Source organism: Halichoerus grypus, chromosome 14 (genome assembly GCF_964656455.1).
Source record: "Halichoerus grypus chromosome 14, mHalGry1.hap1.1, whole genome shotgun sequence".
Lineage (NCBI taxonomy): Eukaryota > Metazoa > Chordata > Mammalia > Carnivora > Phocidae > Halichoerus > Halichoerus grypus.
The window spans coordinates 14,076,153-14,098,382 of record NC_135725.1 but is presented as its reverse complement, the minus strand read 5'-3'; the positions used below and the strand labels follow the sequence as shown (position 1 = coordinate 14,098,382).

Genomic DNA, 22,230 nt, shown 5'->3' with positions numbered 1-22,230 from the left:
TGTTTGTTTTTAGTAATCTCTATGCCCAACATGGGGCTCCAACTCACAACCCTGAGATCAAGTCACATACTATACCAACTGAGCCGGCCAGGCACCCCGGAACAAATGACAATCTGTGCAACCCAGACAATACATATAGAGACACCACGAGATCATCCACATTATCTATCAAAGGGAACATGGGATCCTTGTTCATTTTCCCTCATTCCCTGGTGACTGCCTCACAGGGTATCCTGCAAACATTGTGTACAGCACTCTTTTACCTTTAGTTTATATCTTTTCTACATCTCTCTCTCCTGTTTTCATTTTATTAGTCCTCTGCAGTCTCATCTTGTACTCTATGGGTCTCTTTCATCTTTTACTTATACCTGGCACTTCTCAGAGTCTGCCCAAGAATTATTTGTGGGCTTATGTCTCCTAATAGATTGTAAACTCCTTGGTGTTGGAGATTCATTTTGGTATCTTCTATAACATATAGCACAGTGTCTTATATGATGAAGATGCTATCTGAAACAACCGCAAACATAGAATTTGAATTTGCCACATCAAATTCAAATTCTATGTGGCAAATTCTATGTGACAGATACTTTCCACCCATGACAAATATAGTCTCTTACAAAAGAAAAATATTCATTTAGTGAAAGGTAAAAGTACAGATAAGTTGAAATAAGGATATCTTTAAGGTAAAATTCATTAACAAACTATTCCTTTAATCTGTGAAGTGTTTTTCAGTAACTTAAAGTAGGAAAAATGGATTATGATGTCACTTTTTGATTTTTCATTTGTGCTAATTGATTTCATGACTTTTTAGAGTATTAGTACCAGGGCACATGCCCTGGGTGGCTCAGTTGGTTAAGCTGCTGCCTCCAGCTCAGGTCATGATCCCAAGGTCCTCAGATCAGGTACTGAGATCAAGCCCTGAGTCAGGCTCCCTGCTCAGTGGAGAGCCTGCTTCTCCCTCTCCCTCTGCCCTCCCCCCACCCCTCTCGTGCTCTCTCTCTCTCTCGCTCTCTCGCTCTCTCGCTCTCTCTCCATCTCAAATAAATAAATAAAATCTTTTAAAAAAAAAGAGTATTAGTACTTATTTTAGCTTAGAGTTTGTTAATGTCTTTACTGATGGGGTATAATAACAGTTTTTACTTAGAACCAGCTTATTTGTGATTTATAATACCTAATATTCAGTTAATTATTAATATAATGTTAAACTTAATTTCCATTTTAAAAGAAATAGTTAAATTACTAATGACTTAATAGTTATTTTGGATAATGGTTTTACTATTTTTTGTTGATAGCAAAAGTTATTTGAAATGTTTTTGAAACTGTAATTGCTGGGCACCTGGGTTGCTCAGTTGGTTAAAAGTCTGACTTCAGGGACGCCTGGGTGGTTCAGTTGGTTAAGTGTCTACCTTCGGCTCAGGTCATAATCCTGGAGTCCTGGGATTGAGCCTCACATCTGGCTCCCTGCTCAGCAGGGAGTCTGCTTCTCCTGCTGCCCCTCACCTCATTTGTGCTCTCTCTCTCTCTCTCAAATAAATAAAATCTTTAAAAATATATATATATATATATATATAATTGCTATGTTTTATTTTCTTGGTGATTCTCAATAACATTATTAAAATATCATAAATATTTAAAAATAAAATAACTGCAAACAAATGTTTGCAAAGATATCGAGAAAGTGGAACCCCTGTGTACTGTTGGTACGATTGTTAAAATGGTGCCATCACTATTAAAAAAGCTATGAAGGTTCCTAAAATAATTAAAAACAGAACTACCATATGATCCAGCAATTCCACTTCTGGGTATATATGCCAAAAAATTGAAAGCAGAGTCTTGAAGAACTATTTGCACACTGCTCAAAGCAGTATTCACAATAGCCAAGAGGAAGAAGCAACCTAAGTGTCCGTCAACAGATGAGTGAAAACCAAAATGCAGTGTATATGTCTGTGTGTATATATATTCAATGGAATATTACTCAACCTTAAAAGGGAAGGAAACTCTGTCACATGCTATAACAACACTGAGCCTTGAGAACATTACGCTAAGTGAAATGAGCCAGTCACAAAAGGACAAATACTGTTATGTTTCCATTTATACAAGGTATTTAAAGTAGTAAAGTTCAGGGGTGCCTGGGTGGTTCAGTCAGTCAGCTCTTGATCTCAGCTCAGGTCTTGACCTCAGGGTCATGAGTTCAAGCCCCGCGTTGGAGCCCAGCATGGAACCTACTTTAAAAAAATAAAAAATAAAGTAGCCAAATTCATAGCGACGGAAAGTAGAATGGTAGCTACCAAGAGCTAATGGAGCAGGGAAAGGGGAGTTCCTGCTTAATAGGTATAGAGTTCAAACTTGCAAGATGGCAAAGTTTTGGAGATCCGTTGCACAACAATGTGAATATACTTAACACTACTGAACGGTACACTTACAAATGGTTAAAATGGTAAATTTTATGTTATTTGTTTTACTTCCCCCAAAAAAATAGATAGAAAGATAATTTTAAAAAGACAGGGTGGCTCTATAAAAGATTATCTTGGGGCACCTGGGTGGCTCAGCTGTTAAGCGTCTGCCTTCAGCTCAGGTCATGATCCCAGGTTCCTGGGATCGAGCCCCGCATTGGGCTCCCGGCTCCGTGGGAAGCCTGCTTCTCCCTCTCCCACTCCCCCTGCTTGTGTTCTCTCTCTCTGTCAATTAATAAATAAAATCTTAAAAAAAAAAAAAAAAGATTATCTTGAGGGTCTTAGTTTGGCTAATTTGCTTAGAACAAAGTTCTGTAGTAAAGAAGGAGCAAGCATATGGTTAGCGAGGCAAGCCAGATAGGGTGGCATGGCCCGCTTAGGAGCATCTCAACCTCCTCTATCTCATTTTCTCCCAAAAAGTCTTTTTGTTTTCTCCCACAGTTTAGAGAACTCATCCCCACTCCCACTCTCTCACACACTATAGCAGACACACAAAAGCAAACTTCCCGGGGACAAAATTCCACTTAGCCTCCTGCTGCTGGAGACCCAACTATTCCTGATAGGAGCCCTTGAAACATTTATATGAAATAAGCCTTTTTCAAAATACTAGTTCAGTCAAACTCTGGACCAAGGAACGTATCTGAGTTGAGGTGAGATAGAGGAGAGTTTATTTAATACAATGAAGTATGAAGAGATAAGGGCTTCCGTGGGGCAATAAATTTTAAAAATTATCAGTTAGAATGTGCTAAATACCTACATATGAGAACCAGGGGTAGTGATTTCCATTTAAAAGCAAACAGTGTTTTAGGCATTAAGCACCTACATGTCCTGAAACTGTTAGGCCAGACATCCGTAGACCAACGCTGACTGTAAGGCATGTGACACCAATTCTTGCCTTCCTCGCTTAAAATATTTTTTAGAATGAATCTACTTTTAAAAGATTATATTTTTAAGTAATCTCTACATCCAACGTGGGGCTCGAACTCACAACCCCGAGATCAAGAGTTGCAAGGTCCACCAAACACCAACGGAGCCCCAACGAAATCTACTTTTAATCAACATTCTTCTGGTAGCATTTAAGGTCTATGCTCCCTTCTCCCCAACCAGGGCAGCTCTGTTTGGGCCTATTGTATTCAGTGGATCCCTGGGTAAGCTTCTGCTTTATTCAGGAGTTCTACAGCTGAGGGGCCCTGGCTGGCTCATTCTATAGAGCCTGTAACTCCTGATCTCCAGGTGGTGAGTTCCAACACTCACACTCACGAACTTATTAAAAAATTCACACTCATAGAGCTTATTAAAAAAAAAAAAAAGAATTCTGCAGCTGAAAAGATTGAAAACCACTGGACTAAGATATATGTTAAGTTTCAGGGGCGCTTGCTTGGCCCTGTGAGTACCCGCATATTTTGCATACAGCAAGGACTCTCAACCAAGACACTAGCAACATGTTAGGCTGGGTAGGTCTTTGATGTGAGGGCTGCCTGCGCTGTAGGATGTTCTGCAGCACTGGCCTTCACCCACTATATGCCAGTAGCATCCCTCCCAAATTCTCCAATCAAGACCATCAAAATGGTCTCCAGACACTGCCAAATATTCCCTGGGGGGCAAAATCCTCCCCTCCCAGTTGAGAACTGCTAATGCAGAGGATGTATAGGCCCACTTCTAAGCTCAGACCCCAATCTGTTTGTGGTCTGTTGCTGTTTTATACCAGCTTCTCCTTTCTCTTCTACTACTGTGGTGATGTTAAACATAAGCTAACACTATGTTCTTGGTAAATTCTTTTTTATGAGTAGGAAGAGAAAAGAAGCCGGCTAGAGATCCTAACACAAATATGGTTATTTGCCTATAGCACTTCTAAATTCATAGTTGAAAAAGGTTGCTTGGTTACTTGAAATACAAGGTATAAGAAGTTTCTAGGTACTAGCTTAGGCATTTCAATGCCTGAACGTAAAATCTATTTGTCTGGACATGTGTATTAAAAAAAAAAGGGGTGCCTGGCTGGTTCAGTTGGTAGAGCATGTAACTCTTGTTCCCAGGGTCCTAAATTCAAGCCCCACGTTGGGCATAGAGCTTACTTTGATTGATTGATTGACTGACTGATTGATTAGCGGGGATATATATATGGTACTCAAGGTGGATAACTTTCATCAACAAGATGGGTGACTATAAAAATTAATATACCATTAGGCTCAGATAAAGGGAAGAAAAAGACTTTTTGAATGAATAATACAATAGTGAGAAATCACTGTAGGAAGACAAGAAAACATGGCTTTGGAATGGGATCAATTTGCATTTGAATCTTAACTCCATCTGCTTTACTTTCTGATCTTGGCTAAAATACGTAATCCGTTGGAGCCCAGAAAAAAGGGGGGGGGAAGCCCCCTTTATTTTTTGTCTTGCATTGCTTGAGGAAGGAGATAATCTCTTAACTATCTGCATTTCCAGTCCAGCTGGAAAATAATGTCGACAAATGAATTTTAAGTAAAAAATGTCAGGACTCCTTTCTTCTTTAAGAGCTACACAAATCATTTAGTATTTATAAGATCTCTCGCTCTTCCAATAATTCAGCTCCACGCTCAAGGTTATTTACAGGATTCCTGAATGACTTGGGACTGACCAAGCATAGTAATGAATGCTTTTAATTTATCTTTGGGTTTCTTTTTCAAAAGTCAAAACCAGGGCCCTTGAAAAATGAGGTTTTATACAAAAAGATTTAGACTCATTCTGATCTACAATTCTTACATATATAAATAATTTTTAAGTCTGATAATGATTAAATTGGACCATTAAGGTGTCCAGGAGATGCTGGTGTCACCACAGCAGCCCTGCCACCAGGGATTAGCAGGGACTCCCCTTGAAATCAAAAGACATAAGCCAAAATGGCTGGGATCCTACTACAGACTAGAAGTGGCAGGGCATAAAACAAGCTGGTGGCTCATCTCAGCTCTTTTACCGAGAAGAGAAGCTGTGAAAAGCTGGGCATTATCTTTACAAGCCTTTCACTTTATTTCTATAAAGACCTGATGATTTGAGTATTCGAAGATATTTAAAACTACCTTATATCCAAGGGTGGTACCAGGATCACACTGTTTATGCAGCACTAATGGATGACCTGCCTTTTTACCCCTTCCCTCTCACGACCATCATCCCATCCCCCTCTAGCAAATACATAGTTTTCAGCTCTTCCAGCTCCAGTTAGGACATCTCTTCCAAAAAGTCTCTGGGCATGGTCCAGGGTTGTTTTCAGTAATCGGGAGAAAGTATTATAAAGAAAATGATTATAAATATCCTGTAGCATGTCACCTCACTGAAAAGGAAACATGAAACATTTTCTGCCAAGTACAAACACGATACAATTTTGCTTCCATGGTCAAAACAGACAACATGGAAGGGTTTAGATGTCTAATTCTTTTTTGGGTCTAACATTTGGGATTAAATCGCAGGGGCAATGGAAATTTGCTAATCATCTGTGGTTTTGATGATTACAAGCCTAACAAATAAGATAAAAGAGCTTCAATTTCCCCAATATTCAGAATATTACTTCATTCCAAAAGAAATGTCACCTATAAATAGCCCTTCCTCCTCTTACATTTTATGTTCTGTTGAACTTTTCCTTATGTACATCATTTGGCTACATAATCTGTGGCAAGAGACAGCTAGACAAGTAAAATAATACTCAACATTTTAATCAATGACAATATTCATGGTGTCAAAGAAAACTTCTCATACAAATCCTGACAAAGGACAAATTTAACTTCTAAGCAAGATTAGCTTGAGTAAAACATTCAAAGTTTCTAAAAAAGTTATGTTACCATCAGCATCTTTCATCAATGCACTTAAATCCCTTACAATGTTAGTAACGTATTAATATGCAAAGAATGCAACGTGGATATAGGTGAGTTTTACTTTCCATGACACTCCCAATCCTGGATTAGACTTTGAAAGCTAAGGCTTTCCAAAATGCCTAATGTGCCATGTGTTCAGTGTAATTTGAAATTCATGATATTCTAGGCCAGGCGGGTGATGTCCTCAGTAACATGTTCAGACCTTGGTTTAACTAGCAGTTTTCCTTTCACCACGACCAAGTGGGATTTATTCCTGGGCTGCAAGGTTGGTTCAACATCCACAAATCAATCAATGTGATACAATACATTAATAAAAGAAAGAACAAGAACCATATGATCCTCTCAATAGATGCAGAAAAAGCATTTGACAAAGTACAGCATTTTTTCTTTTTTTTTTTTTTTTTTAGTACAGCATTCTTTCTTAATTAAAACTCTTCACAGTGTAGGGATAGAGGGTACATACCTCAATATCATAAAAGGTACATACCTCAATATCATAAAAGCCATCTATGAAAAACTCACAGCGAATATCATACTCAATGGGGAAAAACTGAGAGCTTTCCCCCTAAGGTCAGGAACACGTCAGGGATGTCCACTATCACCACTGCTACTCAACTTAGTATTAGAAGTCCTAGCTTCAGCAATCAGACAACAAAAAGAAATAAAAGGCATCCGAATCGGCAAAGAAGAAGTGAAACTCTCACTTTTTGCAGACGATATGATACTTTATGTGGAAAACCCAAAAGACTCCACCCCAAAACTGCCAGAACTCATATAGGAATTTAGTAAAGTGGCAGGATATAAAATCAATGCACAGAAATCAACTGAATTTCTATACACCAACAACAAGACAGAAGAAAGAGAAATGAAGGAGTCAATCCCATTTACAATTGCACCCAAAACCAGAAGATACCTAGGAATAAATATAACCAAAGAGGCAAAGGATCTGTACACAGAAAACTATAGAATACTCATGAAAGAAATTGAGGAAGACACAAAGAAATGGAAAAACGTTCCATGCTCATGGACTGGAAGAACAAATATTGTGAAAATGTCTATGTTACCTAGAGCAATCTACACATTTAATGCAATCCCTATCAAAATACCATCAACTTTTTTCAAAGAAATGGAACAAATAATCCTAAAATTTGTATGGAACCAGAAAAGACCCCGCATAGCCAGAGGAATGTTGAAAGAAAAGTAAAGCCGGCGGCATCACAATTCCAGACTTCCAGCTCTACTACAAAGCTGTCATCATCAAGACAGTATGGTACTGGCACAAAAACAGACACATAGATCAATGGAACAGAATAGAGAGCCCAGAAATGGATCCTCAACTCTATGGTCAACTCATCTTTGACAAAGCAGGAAAGAATGTCCAATGGAAAAAAGACAGTCTCTTCAACAAATGGTGTTGGGCAAATTGGACAGCCACATGCAGAAGAATGAAACTGGACCATTTCCTTACACCACACACAAAAATAGACTCCAAATGGATGAAAGACCTAAATGTGAGACAGGAATCCATCAAAATCCTTGAGGAGAACACAGCCAGCAACCTCTTCGACCTCGCCGCAGCAACTTCTTCCTAGAAATATCACCAAAGGCAAGGGAAGCAAGGGCAAAAATGAACTATTGGGACTTCATCAAGATAAAAAGCTTTTGCACAGCAAAGGAAACGGTCAACAAAACCAAAAGACAACCGACAGAATGGGAGAAGATATTTGCAAATGACGTATCAGATAAAGGGCCAGTATCCAAAATCTATAAAGAACTTATCAAACTCAACACCCAAAGAACAAATAATCCAATCAAGAAATGGGTAGACACATGAACAGACATTTCTGCAAAGAAGACATCCAAATGGCTAACAGACACATGAAAAAGTGCTCAACATCGCTCGGCATCAGGGAAATCCAAATCAAAACCTCAATGAGATACCACCTCACACCAGTCAGAATGGCTAAAATTAACAAGTCAGGAAACGACAGACGTTGGCGAGGATGCAGAGAAAGGGGAACCCTCCTACACTGTTGGTGGGAATGCAAGTGGTGCAGCCACTCTGGAAAACAGTATGGAGGTTCCTCAGAAAGTTGAAAATAGAGCTACCCTATGACCCAGCAATTGTACTACTGGGTATTTACCCCAAAGGTACAAATGTAGTGATCCAAAGGGGCACGTGCACCTCGATGTTTATAGCAGCAATGTCCACAATAGCCAAAGTATGGAAAGAGCCTAGATGTCCATCAACAGATGAATGGATAAAGAAGATGTGGTATAGGGGCGCCTGAGTGGCTCAGCTGTTAAGCATCTGCCTCCGGCTCAGGTCATGTTCCCAGGATCCTGGGGTCGAGCCCCACATCAGGCTCCCTGCTCCGTGGGAGGCCTGCTTCTCCCTCTCCCACTCCCCCTGCTTGTGTTCCCTCTCGCTGTGTCTCTCTCTGTCAAATAAATAAATAAAATCTTAAAAAAAAAAAAAAAAAAAAGATGTGGTATATACATAAAATGGAATATTATGCAACCATCAAAAAATGAAATCTTGCCATTTGCAACGACGTGGATAGAACTAAAGGGTATTAGGCTAAGCGAAATAAGTCAATCAGAGAAAGACAAGTATCATATGATCCCACGGATACAATGAATTTGAGAAACAAGACAGAGGATCATAGGGGAAGGGAGGGAAAAATGAAACAAGATGAAACCGGAGGGGGAGACAAACCATAAGAGACTCTTAATCTCAGGAAACAAACTGAGGGTTGCTGGAGTGGTGGGGGGTGGGAGGGATGGGGTGGCTGGGTAATGGACATTGGGGAGGGTAAGTACTATGGTGAGCGCTGTGAATCGTGTAAGACTGATGAATCACAGACCTGTACCTCTGAAACAAATAATACATTATATGTTTAAAATAAAAGAAGATAGTTGGGGCGCCTGGGTGGCTCAGTCGTTAAGCGTCTGCCTTCAGCTCAGGTCATGATCCCAGGGTCCTGGGATCGAGCCCCGCATCGGGCTCCCTGCTCAGCGGGAAGCCTGCTCCTCCCTCTCCCACTCCCCCTGCTTGTGTTCCCTCTCTCGCTGTGTCTCTCTCTGTCAAATAAATAAAATCTTTAAAAAATAAAATAAAATAAAATAAAAGAAGATAGTAGGAAGGGAAAAATGAAGGGGGGGAAATCGGAGGGGGAGACGAACCATGAGAGACTATGGACTCTGAGAAACAAACTGAGGGTTCTAGAGGGGAGGGGGGTGGGGGGGATGGGTTAGCCTGGTGATGGGTATTAAAGAGGGCACGTTCTGCATGGAGCACTGGGAGTTATATGCAAACAATGAATAATGGAACACTACATCAAAAACTAATGATGTAATGTATGGTGACTAACATAAAATAATAAAATTTAAAAATACATTATATGTTAATAAAAAAAATTTTTTTAAAAACCTAGCAATTTCTTGATCTCTCATGAATAATCATTTGTTCCACATTAGCTTGGGCTTCTTTATTCCTAAAGATCTTCCTTTAGGCTTGAATGTCTTGTTATCTGTAATTGGGAATTTGTACAATATTAAGTTTCCTTCATTTTGCACTCATCGTGAGCTATTCTGTGGCTAACCTCATCTGCCTTAGGGTGATGGGGAATAGCAGCTCCTGAGCCTTCATTTCCTTGCCCTACCTGAAGTTTCTCAAAGAGCTCTGGGTCACTATACTACCGAGGTAGTGGCAACATTATCATGAGCTTTCCTGACTCCAAGGACTTCAATGACTCCAAGACAGGACAGAGTTGCTGACCTTTGAGTCTAGGTGTCCACATCCAACCATACTTTTTTTTTTTTTTAAGAGTTTTTTAAAATTTTTGAATATATTTATTTTGAGTAATTCCTGCACCCAATATGGGGCTTGAACTCATGACCCCGAGATCAAGAGTCCCATGCTCTTCTGACTGAGCCAGCCAGGCACCCAAAGTTACACCAACATTTAGAGAGAAATCGCTTTTTTAAAAAGATTTTTATTTTTTAGGGAGTCTCTACACCCAATACGGGGCTCTAACTCACAACCTCAAGATCAAGAGTCACATTCTCCACCAACTGAGCCAGCCAGGTGCCCCTAGAAAGCTACATATAATATAATAGGCCTATAAACTAAAACTACATGGCTTATACATAGCACAACCAGCTACAGAGAATACAGCAGAAAACACAGTTAATTTGTTCATGGAAATCCAGCCTTGGATAGCACCAACAGTTGCCAAACTTCCCTACGGCTAATTTGGGCCAATGAGCATAAAACTCATCAGATTTGTTTAAAAGTATCTTCTTTTGTGAGGAAATGCTAAAGAATATGAAAAAAAGACTGAAAAGGGGCACCTGGGTGGCTCAGTTGGTTAAGCATCTGCCTTCAGCTCAGGTCATGATCTTAGGGTCGGGCTTCCTGCTCAGCAGGGAGTCTGCTTCTCCCTCTCCCTCTGCCCCTCCCCCTGCTTGTGCTCTTTGTCTCTCTCACTCACTCTCCCCACCCCCTGCTTTCTCTCTCTCTCTCTCTCTGACACATAAATAAATAAAATCTTTAAAAGAAAATAAAGAATGGGATGGGAAAGGATGAATCCATTTTATAAAGCAGAAATCAGCATGTAAGATGAAATTCTACATGGGAGAATGGGATTTTTTCTCCATCTACCTTAATATTTAGTTGGATGCAATTTTGAGTATCAGGGAATGAAATAATAAACTATTATACATATATTATTGGTAAGATAATTAAGAAACATAACTCACCATTTTTTAGGCTTTGACAATGGTTTATATTTGCTATATTTTACACGCCATTCAAGAACTTCTTTACAGTGCTGACAAACTCCATCATGAAGCTTTGCATTAATTTTCTTAAAAACAAACAGAAAAACAAAGTAAGAATTTCACCTGTGAGCCAGTATTGCAAACCCCATGAAAAAGGCACATGAGAAATTTAAGTTTTTTTAAATAGTAACCTAAATTTAATCTGCATAACATTTTATGATACACCATGTATTTTTATGTGTATTACTAAAGTTGGTTCTTTACAAAGGCAAAGATTCTTAACTAGGTGTAGCTCAGAATCATCCAAGAAACTTTTTAACCTCTTGGCAGGAATATTTTAGAAAGCCCTTCCCGTTGATTCTGATGTGTGCAAATGTTAAAACTCAAATTTGTACAGTCAAGATATGTGCCTTTTACGGTATGTGGGTTATACCTCAATAAAAATGCAATAATAAAGAAGAAAACCTAATGCATATTTTAAGACTACTGTTTCCAACAATTCAAATCTTACCAAATGAGAAATAAGAAAATACACTGAGAAATTATAGTTCTAAATTGTCAGTCTGTAGGGGAGAGCGGAGACCATGACACCTAAGAAAGAAGTGTCAGGGAAAAGCAGCTGGAAGCACAAAGGCATTTAATTCTTCAATTTAATACTTTTCTATTCTCAAGTAAGGAAGAAATGTTTCAGAAAAGTTGCCTTGCTAATCTGACTTCTTCAAAACAGAAAATAAATGTGTGCATGGGAATATCTGTGGTGGGAAAGGGCTTTATGGGGGAAAAAACACCCCATATTTAGTATGATTTTCTTCTCAGAACGTGTTGGGAAATTAGGATGAAAAGAATTTAAATGTATCATGTGTTCTCCCCAACAGTTTTACACTCTATAACATATTCATGTGATTCAGGACCCAGACTATTTATTTGCACTAAGTACTCTGAGAATTCTCTAACTTACTTTGTCTATGGAAGCCTGGTGTTTGCCTATTGTTGGAATAATGAGTAGAGGACATTTTATGTTTTCTTTGCTTCCTTTGTTTCCTTTTTTAATTTCTCAGGAGGAGAAAGAAAAGGATCACAAAAGATGCAGATTCTTTGGGAGGTTATCTGATGCTAAGTTAAAAGCACGAAGTTTAAAGATCATTGGAGAAAAAAAAAAAAAAAACCAAAACTTTGGAACAGTGCTTTATATTCTTTAAAGTTCTAAAGAAGGTAAAATAATTTGACAAAACATTTACTCATGGAGAAAATATTTCAAGGGTCTTTACAAAAGCCACAAATTAAGCTGTGAATACATTATATTTGATTTTACCACTATGGTGAAAAACATATTGTTACCTAGGAATTGTGTATGGGTATTCCTTTCCCCCTGACCTAGATGGAGAATCCCTGGAAAATTAAATTCCACACGACACATTCCTTGCTACTGCTAAATGTTGCCAGAAAGAAGGAAATCTGTGTCCAATACCAAACTCCTCTTCTCATCAAACTTGATACATAGCTATCTCACATAAGACTTGCTAAGAAATACCCAGAACTAAAATTCACATTTCATCATTTGTTCTCACATGTTGCCTAGAGTATCTTACAAAAAGCATTACTTATATTTTCCTAACTCTAACAGTAATGGAAACAAACAAATGACTTGAACTATGATTACAATATGAATGTGATATGAACTTTCTTAATAGAATATTCTTAGAAGGCAAAACATTTTGTTACTTGCAATTTTATTATATATAACAAACTCTGCTTGTTAACTGGGAAGCATTATTTGGTTTCTTTCTGTTTCTGTATCCAATTTCTGACCAGTTCATCTTGATTTACAAAGCTGCACATAGCTTGGAAACTGGTTTCTTCAGGGTGGATCGGACAATGGAACAAAACAGGTCTTTGTGGAAACTTGTCCTATGAGTGATGTGTGAAACCGTATAAATGGAGATGTTGCAGAAAGTTCACATGACTAACAGGCACTACTACAAAACTGAACTTGATTTTCATGTGTTAAGAAATGAATGAGAGTAAGAATGAAAATGAATGGTACTTTCACTTGAAAAGAGTTGCAAAAAGAAAGAAAATTGTGCACCTTGTCTTACTGTATTTTGGCAAACTAGAAAAAGTGAATTCCAAGTGATGTAAGCAATGAAAGCTAAAACCTAGTTCTAGGAATTATTCTGCCCGGAGCAAAGAAGATGGCAATTTGCCTTACTCACACCTATGTTTACAACTAACCTTGTTTTTGCAATTAATTTTAGCATAATCCTCCTGGTAGAAAGCATAGGTTATTAAGATTAAGATTTAAGCGGGCGCCTGGTTGGCTCAGTTGGTTAAGCGACTGCCTTCGGCTCAGGTCATGATCCTGGAGTCCCTGGATCGAGTCCCGCATCGGGCTCCCTGCTCGGCAGGGAGTCTGCTTCTCCCTCTGACCCTCCCCCCTCTCATGTGCTTGCTCTCTCTCATTCTCTCTCTCTCAAATAAATAAATTAAAAAAAAAAAAAAAAAAAAAAAAGATTAAGATTTAAGCATGTCCAAATATAAAATCAAAACTTAGTTTTATAAGTACAAAAAAGCCTTTAAAGATCATTTTGTTTAAGAAGCTACTTTGCAAACCTTTAAAGGGAAAAAACTTCAGAGACAATTCCACTGAACTTAGGAATCTTAGCTAAAGAAGAAAATCTTATTTATAAATTGAACACTTTCTTTTGAGTTAGAATAAACTTAGGGTGTATCAAAAGACACTCTTACTTAATATATATATAAAGTCTTAGCCATCATTGATTCATACCACATATTTTATAGTAAATGTTGTTATTCCTCCTGTAAACATTCTGTTGTCAGACAAGGCATCTTTTAAAATGTAATACAGCAATCTCAAGAAGAAATTAGATGAGGACTTTACCACCCAAGAGGCAAACTGCAAATATAATATTTGTATCAACAGGCTGATACTGAAAAATACTTTATAAAATATAAAGTACCCTTTAACAGAAGGAAGATACTATTATGGGGCAAAGGAATTTGAATACCACTCAAGAACAACTAATAATTTTTCATTAGGATTTTTTTTTGGTACATATTTCTTTCAGAAATGCTAATGGTAAACAATGGCATATTTTACTTCCCTTCATTAATTGAAAAAAAAAGAATTAAAAAACTAAGTTAAAGTCAAGGAAAATGCCAATTCTAACTGCTGCTGAAAATCCATATCCAAGAAATGGCCTTGTTCTTCCCCCTGCATTACCCCTTCCCCCAAAATAAGGTTTTCGAGCTAATATAGCTACAACAGTATTACTCCAGAAAATAGGATTTTTATATCCTATTTATACTTAAAGGTACATATTTTTTAAATTTTCTATTAATATCCCCTTATTCTAAATTTGGTAGGAGGATAAAGGATCTCTAGATTTGGGAGCAAGAATTTATACGATTAATAATAATAACATTAAAAATCTGTCTTTTTTTTTTTAAGATTTTATTTATTTATTTATTTGAGAGAGAGAGAGAAACAGCATGAGAAGGGAGAGGGTCAGAGGGAGAAGCAGGCTCCCCACTGAGCTGGGAGCCTGAGGTGGGACTTGATCCCAGGACTCCGGGATCATGACCTGAGCCAAAGGTAGTCGCTTAACCCACTGAGCCACCCAGGCGCCCCCAAAATCTCTTTTAGGTTGTGACTTTCAAATCATAAACTATTTTGTTTTAAATCCTTTTAATATGGCCAGAACATGGTTGGGCATAAAGTATCTTCAAAATCAATATAACCGGGACACTTGGGTGGCTCAGTCGGTTAAGCATCTGCCTTTGGCTCAGGTCATGATCCCCGGGTCCTGGGATGGAGCCCCGTGTCTGGCTCCCTGCTCAGCAAGGAGCCTGCTTCTCCCTCTGCCTGTCGCTCCCCCAGCTTGTGCTCCCTCTCTGACAAATAAATAAATAAAACCTTTAAAAAAAAACAAAATCAATACAGCCAAAAACAGATGAGGGAATCATATTTAAGGGAAAATGAAGGTAGGCAAGGAAAATGATGAAGCACTCAGGAGTGCAGCTGGAAAGTGTACTTGCTAGAGATGGACCACGAGTGAAATCCAAGCTTTCTAGCAGCCAGTAAAACATGAGCTCCATTCCCTTACCTGCTTAAATGCCTGTAACATGCCCAAAATCCAGTTTCTTGGAAGTAGTACAACTATTCTGGTTACCGAAACCCAAAATCTGGTCTTTCCCTGAAAGGACCCCATATGATACAGTAAGCCATGCTCTCAACAACACCCTTACAATATAAAGCATTTCACAGAGCTGTTTTCTACCAGGGTTCTCCAAGTAGTCTGGTGTTACATAATGTAAAACACAGTTCAGTAAAAGTTGTTCTCGGGGGTACAATGTAGGTACAGATGCCTGATATTAATAGGATCTACAGGAATGCACCACATTATAATAAGGTCATCATAAGTAGTATTTCTCTTAACCGAGTTCTAAAAACATCCACCTCTATTATGAAAAATTTCAAACATGCAGAAAGAAGTTAAAACAATACTAATGCATAGCCATATACACATTATCTAGAAACAACTCTTAACATTTTTTAACCTATCTGTTTTCTATGTGTGTGTACACTTAAACTAAGCTGCAGACATCAGGACGCTTTACCTCTTAATCATATATATCTTAGAAATACTTTCTCTTAATTAACCACACTACTGTTACACTTCAGAAAAAATGAAAAATAACTCTCTATGTCATTGACTATAGCCAGTCTACACTGAAATTTCCTCACCTGCCCCCTGCCCTCTAAATCAGTATTCAAGTACTGTTCAATGGTTATCTCTCTTCTGTTCTAAAAGGATTTCTTTTTTTTTTTCTTTTTTTTAAGAGACAGAGAGCAAGGGGGAGGGGCAGAGGGAAAGGAGAGAGAGAGAACCTTAAGCAGGCTTCATGCCCAGCACAAAGCCCAATGACAGAGGGCTCGAACTCACAACCCTAAGATCACGACCTGAGCCAAAATCAAGAGTCAGACGCTTAACTGACTGAGACACCCAGGCGTCCCAGGATTTCCCTCTTTTATCCTCTACTGCACTAATATTTTTGAAAATAGCAGGCAAGTGGTCTTTGAAAACATCCCACATTCTGGGTATGTCTGATTGTTTATTCACGGTGTAATTTAACTCGTTGCTTTATCTATCATACTTCCATAAAATGGAAGTTAGATTTAAAGGCTTGCTTAGATCCAGGTGTAACATTTTTTGATAAGAGTAGTTCATATTTGCTACTGCTGCACATTTCATATTACTCCCCCACAGGAGGCACAAAATGTCCAGTTCTCACCTAGTCAGGGATATGAAATTTGATTTGGTTAAGATGGTGACTCCTCTAATCTCCTCCAATTATAAGGATTACCAATAACCTATGCGGGTCATGCCAATATACTGTTCCACAATACATTTCATCTCATGGTTTAGCACCCATTCAAGACCCTTTGCCTGAATCAATTATTTTATTTTATCTATTCACTTATTTATTTGGTAAGTTAAGTAAGCTCGCCCTACGCCTAATGCAGGGCTTGAACTCACAACCCTGGTATCAGGGGTCGCATGCTCTACTGACTGAGCCAGCCAGGTGCTCCTGAATCAATCACTGTAAATGTTAACTCGTATCATTCTTTGTACATTCATTAAATTTTTTAAAAAGGTTACCAGCTAGGGGGTACCTGGGTGGCTCAGTCAGTTGAGTGTCCCACTCTTGATTTCAGCTCAGGTCATGATCTCAGGGTCATGAGACAGAGCCACACGTTGGGCTCTGTGCTCAGTGTGGAGTCTGCTTGAGATTCTCTATCTCCCTCTCCCTCTCCCCCAACTTGCACTAAATAAATAAATAGATAAATAAATAAATAAATAAAATCTTTAAAAAAAAAAGTTACCAGCTGGGGGTGCCTGGCTGGCTCAGTCAGAAGGACATGTGACTCTTGATCCCAGGGTCATGAGGTGGAGCCCCACATTGAGTGTAGAGATTACAAAAATAACTAAATAAACTCAAAAAAATAATTAAAAAAATAAGAATAAAATGGTTACCAGCTGAAGTCAGTTTTGAGGTACAATGCATATATTATATATACATATAATAAAATTTGCCCATTTTAGATGTATAGTTGTATGAATCTGACAACCAAAATATAGAATATTTTCATTACTCTAAAACGTTGTCTCATGGCCCTTTGTTGTCAATCCCTTCTACCAGTCCCCAGGTAATGCTGATTTTTTTTTTTTTAAGATTTTATTTATTTATTTGACAGACAGAGACACAGCGAGAGAGGGAACACAAGCAGGGGGAGTGGGAGAGGGAGAAGCAGGCTTCCTGCAGAGCAGGGAGCCCGATGTTCCTATAGTTTTGCCTTTTTTAGAATGTCATATAAATGGAATATGGATAAAGTACACAGCTACTTGCAGAGCTCATGCCTTTTTATTGGTGAATGGCACTCCACTGTACAGATGTGCTATAATAACATTTATTCATTCACCATTTGAAGGACATTCTGAGTTGTTTCTAGTTTTGGGTAGTAATATTTGCATACGAGTTTTTGTGTAGACATTTTTTATTTCTTTTAGGTTAATACCTAAGAATAATATTGTTGGATTGTGTAACAATTTTTTTTTGCTTTAAAATTTTTATTTATTTATTTATTTATTTGAGAGAGAGCACATTCCTTCATAAGCAGGGGGAGGGACAAAGGAAGAGGGAGAGAGAATTTCAAGCAGACTCTGCACTGAGCATGGAGCCTGATGCAGGGCTCAATTTCATGACTCTAACTAAGATCATGACCTGAGCTGAAGAGTCAAAAGCCTACCCAAGCTGTCCCTGTGACAGTTTTTTGCTTAACTTTTTTCTTTTTTTTAAATTAAGATTTTATTTATTTATTTGACAGAGAGAGACACAGCGAGAGAAGGAACACAAGCAAGGGGGAGTGGGAGAGGGAGAAGCAGGCCTCCCACCGAGCAGGGAACCCAATGCGGGGCTCGATCCCAGGACCCTGGGATCATGACCTGAGCCGAAGGCAGATGCCCAACAACTGAGTCACCTAGGCACCACTCTTTTTGTTTTTTTTTTAAGATTTCTTTATTTATTTGAGAGAGAGAGAGAACATGAGCACGAGCAGGGGGTGGGGCAGAGGGAGAGAACCTCAAGCCGCCTCCCTGCTGAGCACGGAGCCAGACACAGAGCTCCATTCCAAAGCCCAAGACCATGACCTGAGCTGAAACCAAGAGCTGGATGCTCAGCCCACCTAGCCACCCAAGTGCCCCTCTGCTTAATTTTATAAGAAATTAATGCTTTTTTGGGGCACCCGGGTGGCTCATTTGGTTAAGTGTCTGCCTTTGGCTCAGGTCATTTTACCATGATCCTAGGATCGAGTCCCGCATCAGGCTACCTGCTCAACGGGGAGCCTGCTTCTTCTCCCTCTCCTGCTGCTCCCTGAACTTGTGCTCTCTCTCTCTCAAATAAATAAATAAAATATTAAAAAAAAAAAAAAACTAATACTTTTTCAAAGTGGCTATACCATTTTCCATTCCCACTAACCATGTATAAAGATCCAGTTTTTCCACATCATTTCTAGTACTTGAAATGGTAAATATTTTTTATTTTAGCCATTAGAATAAGTGTATAATATTATCTCATTATGGTTTTAATTTGCATCTCCTTAATAATGTTGAACATCTTTTCATGTGCTTCTTGCCATCATGTATTTTCCTTAGTGTCTGTTCAAATCTTTTGCCTGTTGTTTTCAATTGAGTTGTTCATTTTCTAATTATTAAGATATGAGGAGGGTTCTGTATATATTTTTGATAATGTGTTTTGCAAATATATTCTCCCAATCTGTGCTTTTATTTTCATTATCTTTTCTTCATTATCTTAACAGTGCTTTTCTAAGAGAAGAATTTTGTAATTTCAATGAAGAACAACTCATTTTTATAGAAAGACGCGTAGAGCTTACTTATTCAATTTTTTTTATAGACCTTGCATTTTGTGTCAAATCTAAGAAGTCTTTGAAGAATCATGAAGATGTTTACCTATATTTTTGACTTAGAAGTTCAGTAATTTTAGGTTTTACATTAAATCTATGATCCATTTTGAATTAATTTTTCTACATGGTGTAAAACACTAGTAGAGGTTCATTTTAAATTAAATATGGGTGACGCCTGGGTGGCTTGTCGGTTAAGTGGCTGCCTTTGGCTCAGGTCATGATCCCAGAGTCCTGGGATCAAGTCCTGCCTGCCACTCCCTCTGCCTGTGCACGCACTCTCTCTCTGTCAAATAAATAAGATCTTTTAAAAAATTAAAAATAAATTAAATATGGATGTCCACGTTCCAACACCACTACATTGCATTTGTATCCTTGTCAAAAATTTAGTATGTGTGCGTCCATTCTATCACATTAATCTGTAGTACTCTTTCACCCGTACCACCTTGTCTTGATTAGTGTTGCTTTAGGGTCTTGAAATTAGTACTATGCATCCTCCAACTCTGTTCTTTTTCAAAATTGTTTTGACTATTCTAGTTCCTTTGCTTTTCCATAAACATTTTGGTTTGTTGATTTCGATAAAAAAGCTATGATTGTGATTAGGATTACACTGAAACTATGAATAACATTGGGGGAGAACTGACATCTCAACAGCATTGAATCTTCCAAACAATGAGCACTGCATTCCTGAGATAAGCCCTGCTTGTCTGTGATGTACTGTATTTTTACTTATTGGTGAATACAATATGCGCTAATATTTTGTTGAAATTTTTGTGTCTAAACTCAATGAGAGATTTTGGCCCATAGTTGTTTCGGGTTTTCTCTTACAACGCCTTTCTCTGGCACTGGTGTCTAACTCAGCTGCTAGAGAATCACGTGCAAGGGTTAAAAAGACTTAAAATAGGAATAAGGACTTTACATATCTTAGAAGAATAGAATATTAAAAATCTTGTAGAATAAGCTCAAATCCTATTTTTAAATGTTAAAAGTACATTTACACGTTTAAAAGTATTTTACAGAACACTTTTAGGACTCAACCTTTCAAGTGGATAAATATGAAATGGGACAGAGGAGAAGACAGAGTTCAAACTTCACATGGAAATCCCTTTTGTATTCTGTCCAGCAGTCTATAACTTTGTTCATCTTCTTACTGCTTAGTTTTGCAACTACAGTGGTTCTTTCCCTTTAATACTTTTCCCTACTGTGTATTAACAATGGTATACTAGATTATACAGTTTTCTTATGATAGGAATTACCTTTGTAGATGAAAAATAACTTTACTGATCAATTTTATAGATTTAAAACAATATAAGCATTTATATCTAAATATTCATATTAGAGAAATGTTATAATACAGATAAAGAAAAAAAGAAAAGTCCATCACTCAGTTTCTATAATTTCCAGCCTTTTAAGTATATTTATAAAACTTTGCGTTTTTTTCTGTACATGTTGCTTTATAACTTGTCATTATTTTTTTCATATTAATATATATTTTGAAAGCTTGTTTTTATTGACTACATTATATTCTCTCAGAGTAGTACGGTCACTTACTTAACCTATTTCTTATTATTTGACAATTTGGTTGTCTCCAATTCCTGACTGAATATAGATATAGATATGTAAATATTTTTTAAAGTAACCTCTACGCCAATGTGGGGCTTGAACTCATGACCCCAAGATCAAGAGTTGCACGCTCTACCAACTGAGCCAGCCAGGCTCCCCTGAATATACATATTTTTTAACATATTATTTTATAAACATCAGGAAATGTCTAATGAACTTGCAAATTCTCATCACATTATATTTACACATAAATTCTGGTCCCATTTCAACAAAAGAGTAAAAATAACAGGAATTTTATCAGAGGTAAAAACTCACAGTGAAGAATAACTGTCCCTTATTTTTTTTAATATATATATATTTAATTTTTATTTTAAGTAGGCTTCACACTCAACATGAGGCTTGAACTCACTACCCCAAGATCAAGAGTCACCACTCCACCAACTGAGCCAGCCAGGTGTCCCTAATTGTCCCTTTCTTGAATCAAGTATATAATTACGTGGATATTGAAGCAAATGTTCCTAATATTGCCTATAAAAATTTGCTTTGCCTTTTTATCCAGGTGGTTATTATTTTAAAAAGAATAGAAAACACTGCCATTTTTCTTTTCAAAAAGGGAATTAAAAAATACTCTTGTGGGCTGCCTGGGGGGCTCAATCAGTTAAGCATCTGCCTTCGGCTCAGGTCATGATCCCAGGGTTCTAGGACTGAGTCCTGCATCTGGCTCCTTGCTCAGGGGGGAGTCTGCTTCTCCCTCTCCCTCTGGTGCTCCCCCTGCTTGTGCTTTCTCTCACTTTCTCTCCTGCTCTCTGTCCCACTCTCTGTCAAAAAAATAAAGTCTTAAAAAAAAATACTCTTGCTATAATCAACTTAATATCACATTTAGACCACCACTAATATGTCATCCAGGATATCAATACTGAGTTCCAGTGACTTTAAACTTTCAAATCTACAAACTTTTTTTAGTGTGATAAAGAAGTAATAAGTTTGAATGTCCACTACTCTCAGAAATACCTTATTTGGATTAAGTCACTGAGTCTTACTATTTTTATGTATTTTATTATTTCACAAAATGAGCTGGTCATATAAATAGCCTAGAAATACTTTTGAAGTGCATTCTGATAGTAAAACTGGTTTTACTGTCATTTAAGGAAAAATATAAAACAAAAGTTACTATAGGCTTACTTCTTTGTAGGAAACCATTTGTCTAATATACCTAATTACAGATTAGCTACCAACATTTACGATTTTTCACAAAAAATTCAGGACAAGTCTCCTTGAAGTAAAATAGTACTCTAGGGTTCTAAAATACTTTATATACATACATATATCAAATACATAAATATCTGAGTTACCAATATTTGATTTTTTACTATATAAAATTCTAATTAAAAGATACCTAAAGCAAGGGGCACCTGGCTGGCTTAGCCAGAAGAGCGAGCAACTCTTAATCTTAGGATCATGAGTTTGAGCCACATACTGGGTGTAGAAATTACTAAAAAGAAGTAAATTAAAAAAAAAAAAAAACAACACTAAAAAAACCCCCAAAACCAAAACAACAAAAAACAAAAGAAAAAGAAAAGGAGAAAAA

At 37.7% G+C, this 22,230-nt stretch overlaps 1 protein-coding gene across 3 annotated transcripts in view; it reads right to left on the bottom strand.

The window, feature by feature from the left end:
- The window catches only part of C14H9orf85 (chromosome 14 C9orf85 homolog), a 72,132-nt gene that overhangs the window by 23,274 nt on the left and 26,628 nt on the right, over positions 1–22,230 (bottom strand). For all 3 annotated transcript variants that reach the window (XM_036080068.2, XM_078062198.1, XM_078062199.1), the window contains exon 2: positions 11,060–11,166. In XM_036080068.2, coding sequence (XP_035935961.1) covers positions 11,060–11,166 — 107 coding nt within the window. The remainder of the gene's footprint in view (positions 1–11,059; positions 11,167–22,230) is intronic.